Raw genomic sequence first — 9,042 nt, forward strand, 5'->3', positions numbered from 1 at the left:
GAGAACTCCCAAGACAGAAAGCCAAAAACACGTTCTGCGCCTCCCTCTGCTCTCAAAACCCTAATTTTATCAGTGTGTTTTCCTGAGAGCTGACAGTTGTATTAATAATACAGAAAAGAGGGAGGAGGCGCCACTTAAAGTGAGAGTGCCGAAAATTACTGTCTTCTAGGGCTTGGAGACATTGGGCCAGCCCAGGGACCAGATACAAGGAATAAAGATGGGCCTCAAATAAATTAATTTATCCATGGTCAGCCCAGACCATAATTAATTTATAAATATCAGTTCATTCCACTAGAGAACCGATACTGACTTACCCCTTTATTGCCGGTGATGAGTCGGGGCTTGTATTTAGACTTATTAAATCTCCGTATTTAAAATATCCGACATCCATTAACTAATTAGAGCTCTGACAGCTTAAATTAATTAATCTCTTAATAATTCCTTAAGCAGTACCACTCAATCTTTATTATTACGCCTGAACTTAATCAACCTGCAGGGTTTAGCGTAATAAACCTTATTGAGCTCCTTAAGGGGATGTCATTATCCTATACCGGATACGGGTACTAATACAGATAATCAAATATCATATATTAACCGCTATCACCCAAGATACAGAGTACTCGAGTTAGTATATAACTTTCACCCATAGTAAGTCAAAGTGATATACGAGTTAACATATATATCTGAATACTTATTAGTATTAAGATTTATAAGTCACCGAGATCTTGATTCTTCACTTAAGTCAGATAGAAGAATACATCTCAAACTGTGGTCCTATCAATACGTAAAGACGTACCAGTATAGACAAGTAGCCAAGACAAACTACTTCCATCTATACTGCAGCCTAAACCAATAACTTGTCCTAGAGTTATTTCGGCTGTGATCATATTATATCTCTTAAGGTTATTCCAATTATATGGTCTTCTGTGATCTACAACACACCATATAATCTACTTATACAGAGATAAAGAACATACATATGCAATCATGAACACAATCAGATAGGAGATAAGAATAGTGAATAACAGGAATCATTGTATACAAGCATAAAGTTCTTGCTTTCAGTATACAAATCCAACAAGAGAGAGGCTGAAGGAAAGAAAGAGGAGGCAGGGCCGCCGGCTCCGGTGACGGCGCTGCCGTCCGGTGGCGGCGACAGGAGGAGGGCCGAGGGGAGAGTAGGAGGGGGGAGAATGAGGGGCTGCTGCTGTGCGTAAGTTTTGTGTGTGTTGGGGTGTGAGTGAGTGAGTGAGTGAGTGAGTGAGTGTTATATTAGGGGTTGATAGTAGGCTTTGGGCTTGGGCTTGGGCTTAGGTTAGTTTAATTTTAAATGGGCTCAGGTTTATTAAATGATTGGGCTATAATTTGATTAGCTATTGCACTAATTTATTTTATCAAAAGGCTTGCATTTGCATATTATTTTTCAAAAGATGTCATTAATACAATATTTGAGCTAGATTATTAATTTGAACTTAGTTTTACTTAAATATTGAGCCCAAATCTTTTTATAAGAAAAACTCTTATATAATCTATTAGACCAATGTTTTTTTAAATGATTTTATGATAATAAATTCTTAAGATTTAAACTACTATTATTATTTTTAAAGTTCAATTAGGCCCTTATGTATTATTATTTGAATTTATCTGACTAGGTGCGGCGCGACTAGGACGTTACTTTTATTTGATTTACTCAAGTTAGCATACAAGTTGAAGTTCAAGTTCAAGTTAAAATTCAGGTGTGGGATTTATTTCAGTACATGCCCGTGGTTAATCTTTGTCCATTTTAATATCATGTGTTTACCATATGTGAGTTGCATTAAATTATATCGCTAGGGGCCCGCTCAATGGGTCCAAGACATTAAAGTTCTTGGTATGCCACAATGCGATTTCATGTTAAAGTTATGGTTGCAACCAGTCGCCAGGGGCCGGCTCAATCGGTCCAGGACGGAAAGGTCCTTGGTATGCCACAGTGCGACTTTCAGTTACGAATGTATTGATCATATGTGATTCTCATTTTATTAACGTGGACAATGATTGCATGTTCCCACACTGAGTGTACCCTGTATGCTCATCACATACTTAACATTTTCAGGTTTTTAAAGGCCGGAGGCGCGTGAAAGGTCAAATGGCGAGTCAAATATTTTGAATTTAACATTACCTAAAAATGTTATTTTGAGTAAAGTATGTTTAAATAAAAATTTATTTCCTGATTTTCTCATTAAATATTTATTTATATTCATAGTTTTTCCGCGTGCGTTTTCATTTAAAATTAAAATGGATTTGGGTGTCACAGCATTTGATTTGGTAGAAAAGTTAAGATTGGATGGCCTGCAAAGGCATTGTTTGAGATGACTTTTGGGGTTGTTTAGAAGGACAAGTATAGTGTAGGGTGGTTGGTAGGTAGGGTGTAGTGTATGGTGTTGATTGGGCAATTAGACTTCAGGATTGAATTAACAAAACTGTAAAAATTCTTTAGGGTTCGCTCGTGTGAATGCTAAATGCTCAATTAAATAAATATGCAATGCATATAAATTTACAAATACTTTTGTAAATCATTTTTGTTGGAATTAAAATAAATTCATTTTCTTTTATCCGGCGTGAATCATCTTAAATTTTAAGTTCAAAATTATTCTAAACTTAGCTACGAGGACACAGGGTATTACATAAGCAATTTTGACTAGGGGTGGTAAAACAAGTTCCATTATTCAGTTATAACCGTAACTGAACCGAACTGAAAAATCAGTTAATCGGTTAACCGATAATCGATTTTGACCGGTTCAATACGGTTATCAGTTATTAGATTTTAAAAAAATTGGTTATTTAGTTTAACCGGTAACCTACCGGTTAAACCGAATTAACCGATTTAGCCATAAGCCCAGACTAATTAAATAATATATTATTTTATTAATAATTTTTGAAAATCTGAAATAACTATCATTTTCTTTTTGCAAACACAATCAGGTGTTAGTCCAAAAGCCAAATAGTTCATTTTCTCGAAACTGAGCCATCAGTGAGGAGAAAATAAGAGCAAGAGACCATAATTAATTAATTTATTTGATGCATGGCATGGTGATGGTGGAGGCATGGCTTTTGACAGCCACATAAGAGAAACCAGAGTTGCTACTTGCATCATGCTTGGATATAGTTCATATTCATTGTGCTATTTATCTTTTGTTGAATGATATTAATTCGATGAATCGGTTATATATGCTTTGTGAAGAGTGAGGATAAAAGAGTTTATTGCAGAAAAAGTTGCACCAATTTATTTCTAAACATAAATTGGGGTTTCTACTTTCTAGGCCTCATACATTATAATTGAATTATATATTGTTGTTGATGTATTTTGATTTAAACTAGGTTTACTTTAATTGTTGTTATAGGTTGGGAATCCATTTATTAGAGTTGTTCTTTTTCTTTATATACTTACAAGTTTTTATGAAACTATTGTTTGTTCTAAGTAAATAGAAATGATAAGTTGGTGGAGTGGATAAGACTTCACTTTTTCTTCCAAAGAGTCAAGATTTGAATTCTATTACTATCATTTGAAGTCTATTTTTTTGAAAATTAACTGAACTGCCCAGTTTAAACCGGCTAATTCAGTTAACCGATTAACTGGTTTGGTTAACCAGATCATTAATCGATTAATCGATCCAAAAATTGATTAGCAGTTTCAGAATTAATCGGTTTCGGTTAACCGAAAAATCAGTTCGATTATAACCGAACCGATTACTACCCCTAATTTTGACAATATACATAGTGGTTGTATGCGAGTTTTTTTTAAATCATCACCACACCTTAAATGCACGATTGGACATTTCAAGAGTGCTCAATCACTAGATAAATTTGAAGGTCGACACTCCAATTATGTTATTAAAGAATATTGATCATTCTCTAGGATTGTGCGATAGAACACGTTTTTAGAAGCTAAGATATTGCCAGGTAGTAATTCTTGCCAAAATGTGTTGATTTCTAAAATGTCTCTTACTCCATTAGATCCATGACTACCATTCAAGTTTGAACGAAGACAATTTCCTCTTATTATTTTGTATGCCATGACAATCAAGAAGGATAAAGGACAATCTGAGCGTAGGGCTTTTGTAAAGAACCCATCTCATAGACATTACGTGTTTCAAGAGTAAAAAGTCGGAGTTGATTGCCGATTTTAGCATATAACAAAGATAATACTCCATTCGTCCCAATTTTTAGTATCAAACTTTCCTTTTTTTGGTAGTTCCACATTGATGAGGAGTAATATATGCAGAGCAGGGAAATGACTTTTGCCAGAGGAACGAACCTCGCCAGAGGAACGAGTGTCGTCAGAGAAACGAGCTTCACTAGAGAAATGGTTTCCGTCAGAGAAGCCATACCCGTCAGAGAAACCACACTCATAAGAGAAGTCGCACCCGTCAGAGATGTGGCCTGTGTCAAGGAAATGGCTTTCGACAGAGAAGTCACTAGAAAGAGCGGAGAAATCTCCCGCTTGAAGGGAAAATTTACTATTATGCCCTCGACCACGCGAGGCGCATATTTCAAGCACTGAATTTACTATTCTACCCTTAACGTGTAATCTATAAATAGCCATGAGCATGTACCTCGTAGACTTACGCTATCTTTACTTACAATATAATAGCAAACGGATTTTTGTGCTTTCAACCTTACTTTTCTCTCTCGTTTCCCAAGCAACACTAGGTATAATTCGAAATCCAATGATAATATGCCGATTAAATCTATACCCGTTCAATTATACTTCACCACACATTTTAGTATCAATTTCTATTTTAAGTAAAAGTAGGTGAGACCCTTACTCCACTTAAATTATTTTAACACTCACATAAAATGTGGAACCCTTATTCCACTCACAACAAACTCAATTACTTTATTAAAACACGTGTCACTTTCAAATGAATATTAAAAGTCAGGACAGAGAATATTGTCTATAAAGAAAATTTTCCAAACTTATAAAGTTACTAATTTGTATTAACATACTTTATTTAATAGTACAATTATGAGTTCAATATTTATTTCTTATTATTATTTAGTCATAACAGCCGTATTTCTAATAGTACAATTGTGAAAAATTGAAATTATTTGATTCATTGAAGATTTCATATTTCTATATAATATAAATATAATATTTTTATTTATTATTTTAGCATAACACAATATTAACTCATTTATAATTGATATTTTATAAATATCTTAATTTACCTATATATATAATTAAAAAAAAAACTATATCAATTTACCCCGTGCATATGCACGGATGGAATACTAGTTTGGGTAAAATAATAAAGTATATAAAGTACTATTCCTTTCCGTCCCACAAATCTTGACACATATTCCTTTTTTAGCCGTCCCACGAATTTTGACACATTTCCAAATAAGGTAGTACTAATTAGTCCAAAAATAAGGGATCTTAGTTACATTATCTATTTTACTTTATCATTTTATTACCTTCTCTATTCTACTTTGTACTTTATTACCTACATACTTAAAACACTAATCTACAACTTCTTAATTTCTGTGTCGAAATCAAACGTGTCAAGATTCGTGGGACGGATGGAGCATTAAATCTACTGACTAAATCTACAATTCTAGAATAACATAATTAAATCAATATTGATGAGATAAAACATGGGCTTAACAGAATGAGTGCAAATAAAGCTGGCTGGGAACCTAATGGCCCAAGCCCAATTTTATGGCGCAGATAGCATTTTCACCGAGCCTATAAATAGGGAGCCCAGTGAAGTAGGGTTTTTAGCTCAGGGGTGAAGCCTCATTCTCCATCGCAGCAGCGTTCAGGTACGCTCCTCGCCGCGTCTCTCACATGCTTCATTCCTTCTCACGCGTTCTACATTTGGTTATTTTCGTTTCAGCATGATGATTTTGATCTAGATTTTTTTCATGTGAAGTTGATGCGTGTTGTGAGAATTGTATAGAACGTGTTTTTAATCATTTGAGGAGCGATGCAATCTCAGCGTTCTCAATTTGATTTATGTTATTTTCCTGTTTTGTTGATCTCAATAGATTTGAAATGAATTCCAGTGCTTATTTTCCTGTAAAAACACACAAGATGTCTTGAATTCAGCAAAGAGTCGATAAATTGAACATATATGGTTGTAAAGGCTTTATCTTTATTAGAGCTGGATTAGTTAGCTGAACTTTCTTTCATTTATTCTGCTAGAATCTGAATAAATTGTTTGTTTTTTATTTATTTTGTTTCAGAGCAAGGGAGGCGAAAAATGTCGCACAGGAAGTTTGAGCATCCAAGGCACGGGTCACTCGGTTTCCTGCCCAGGAAGCGGGCTGCTCGCCACAAGGGAAAGGGTATATCTACTTGTTATGTCAATCTTTTATTCTCGAAGTTCACGTAAAATGTTTGATTATGTGCTTCTTCATTTCTCATGATATGAAAGAAGATGGATGAGTCGTGATTCAAATAACAATAAAAATTGGCTACCACGAAGAAGTCAATTTTTCCATTTGGTTCTTTATGCATTGAATCTCTCTATTGCCTTATTCTCAGGATTGCAGTTGTCATAGCTCTATAACATGCTATTTATGCATATATAGTTTTTTTTTCCTTATGCATTTTGTATTATATTTTCATTTGTATATCTTGCTTTATTTGCACATCTTGATGTGTTCTTTGTATTTTTTTTATATGGGCTGTCTGTGGTGAATATCTTATTTCCATTGAATTTTCATTGTAATTGCAGTGAAGGCTTTCCCCAAGGATGACCCAACCAAGCCCTGCAGTCTAACAGCCTTTTTGGGATACAAGGCTGGAATGACCCACATTGTCCGAGATGTGGAAAAGCCTGGATCAAGTATATATTTTGTGCATTCAGATTTCCATTTTCTACCTATTTTCTCTAAATTGACTGCTTGACACATACTATTTCAATGGCGATTGTCTAATAATTCATAGATACTCATGTACTGTACACTACACATATCTTTTCAGTTGCATTTTTTCCTTTTCACATTTCTACAAGTGTTAGAAAGCCCATAGCTTGAGAACTTCTTTGTATAACCTCCTTGATCCTGGTTGGCAATTTAAATTTAGTTGTAGTAACCATAGTTTTTCTTGTGCATGTATCTGCGTTGTTTGGTGCATGAATTGAATAATTTGACATTGATAATGCAGAACTTCACAAGAAGGAGACTTGTGAGGCTGTTACCATCATTGAAACACCACCCATGGTAATTGTTGGAGTTGTTGGGTATGTTAAGACTCCACGTGGTCTTCGCTGCTTGAACACAGTTTGGGCCCAGCATCTCAGTGAGGAGATTAGGAGGAGGTTCTACAAGAACTGGTGCAAGTCCAAGAAGAGGGCCTTTTCCAAGTACTCAAAAAGATTGGAGACTGATGAGGGAAAGAAGGACATCCAGTCACAGCTGGAGAAACTGAAGAAATACTCGAGTGTTATCCGTGTGTTGGCTCACACCCAGGTCTGTGTCTTGAGCTCCCTCTACCCCAATAAAATTCAGTGTGGTCTTTTTTTTGTTTGGTTGTTACAGACGTGATGCTTCTATTTTGCAGATAAGGAAGATGAAGGGGCTGAAACAAAAGAAGGCACACTTGATGGAGATTCAAGTTAATGGTGGAACTATTGCTCAGAAGGTTGACTTTGCTTACGGCTTCTTTGAGAAGCAGGTCCCTGTGGATGCTGTATTCCAGAAGGATGAGATGATTGACATTATAGGTGTGACCAAGGGTAAGGGATATGAAGGTGTTGTTACTCGTTGGGGTGTAACACGTCTTCCCCGCAAAACCCATAGGGGTCTTCGTAAGGTGGCTTGTATTGGAGCTTGGCATCCTGCTAGAGTTTCCTTCACTGTTGCTAGGGCTGGTCAGAATGGGTACCATCATCGTACTGAATTGAACAAGAAGGTCTACAGGCTTGGTAAGGCAGGAACTGAAGAGCACACTGCCAGTACCGAATATGACAGGTAAATTTTTCAATGCACAATTTTCCATGCCTTTCAAGAAGTTGTTCTTGGTTTCTTTGTTTACCTTTTTTTCAGTTTTCATTTCCATTGACTTCAAGATTCTGCATTGGTTTTTCTGTAGAGATGATAATATTTTGAAATTGATCCTAGATCGGTTAAAAATGTTTTTGGAATAAAGTACTTACTATGGTGAATAGATTAGATTAATTCCGGAACAAGCTATTAGTTAGTTTTTCTTCATTGCTAACTCCTTTTTTAAAAAATGTAACGATGTAGGACTGAGAAAGATGTCACTCCAATGGGTGGATTCCCTCACTACGGTGTGGTGAAGGATGATTACCTGATGATCAAGGGTGGCTGTGTTGGACCCAAGAAAAGGGTCGTTACCCTTCGTCAATCTCTCCTGAAACAGACTTCTCGTGTGGCACTTGAAGAGATCAAGCTAAAGTTTGTTGACACATCGTCCAAGTTTGGACACGGACGATTCCAGACAACCTCAGAGAAACAGAAGTATTACGGTCGGGTGAAGGCCTAAGAAGTATCTTAGAGGAATCCGAGATAGTAGTTTTTTTTTAATTTTATCTTGAGACAGTTTTGCTTGATTTGTCTTCAAATTTCTGCTCTGCGGCATTGTTTTTCATCTCAAATCATTGTAAGAGATATTTTTGCCTTGGATTTTTCATATTTACATGTCTAGCATAATGTTTTTCATATACTATTAATCAGATGTCTTGATGTATAAAAATGGACCATAGAGCGTTTGCATATATAATACCAGCGTAAATGAGTAACCAATTCAGTCGGAGAATGAATTTATGGTCTCCAGCTGCATTTTTGCTAGGGCAACGGCGTGCTCTGTGGCTGTGTTGATGGCGTCGTGAGCTGCGGCCAATGCCTCTTCAAGATTCTGATTTATCAAAGTAAGAATTTACATATAAGCACGTGGGGTACAATCTATATGAATTAAAAGATGAAGAGGTTCAACGTTGTTGCAAGGGGATATAGAAAATTGAGTTTCTTAGACTAGAAAATTTCAACAATTTAGAATAATTGGCCGCGACTGTACGTACACGACGAGAGAAAAAA

The 9,042-nt window shown here is 35.8% G+C and overlaps 1 protein-coding gene across 1 annotated transcript; it reads left to right on the forward strand.

The window, feature by feature from the left end:
- The first annotated feature begins 5,677 nt into the window (after positions 1-5,677).
- On the forward strand, positions 5,678-8,701 carry LOC131018660 (60S ribosomal protein L3-1-like). The gene is made up of 6 exons (XM_057947377.1): positions 5,678-5,802; positions 6,226-6,327; positions 6,720-6,830; positions 7,151-7,455; positions 7,547-7,956; positions 8,233-8,701. Exons 2-6 carry the CDS (start codon positions 6,243-6,245, stop codon positions 8,489-8,491), a joined length of 1,170 nt encoding a protein of 389 aa, XP_057803360.1. The 5' UTR covers positions 5,678-5,802; positions 6,226-6,242; the 3' UTR covers positions 8,492-8,701.
- The last annotated feature ends 341 nt before the right edge of the window (positions 8,702-9,042 follow it).

This window comes from Salvia miltiorrhiza, chromosome 1, assembly GCF_028751815.1.
Source record: "Salvia miltiorrhiza cultivar Shanhuang (shh) chromosome 1, IMPLAD_Smil_shh, whole genome shotgun sequence".
Lineage (NCBI taxonomy): Eukaryota > Viridiplantae > Streptophyta > Magnoliopsida > Lamiales > Lamiaceae > Salvia > Salvia miltiorrhiza.

Excerpts from the sequence above, each read along its gene's own strand:
- LOC131018660 (XM_057947377.1), top strand. The coding sequence starts at position 6,243 with ATGTCGCACAGGAAGTTTGAGCATCCAAGGCACGGGTCACTCGGTTTC. Across the intron at positions 6,328-6,719 it reads TGCTCGCCACAAGGGAAAGG|TGAAGGCTTTCCCCAAGGAT; the intron begins GTATATCTACTT and ends TTGTAATTGCAG. Across the intron at positions 7,456-7,546 it reads GTGTGTTGGCTCACACCCAG|ATAAGGAAGATGAAGGGGCT; the intron begins GTCTGTGTCTTG and ends TCTATTTTGCAG.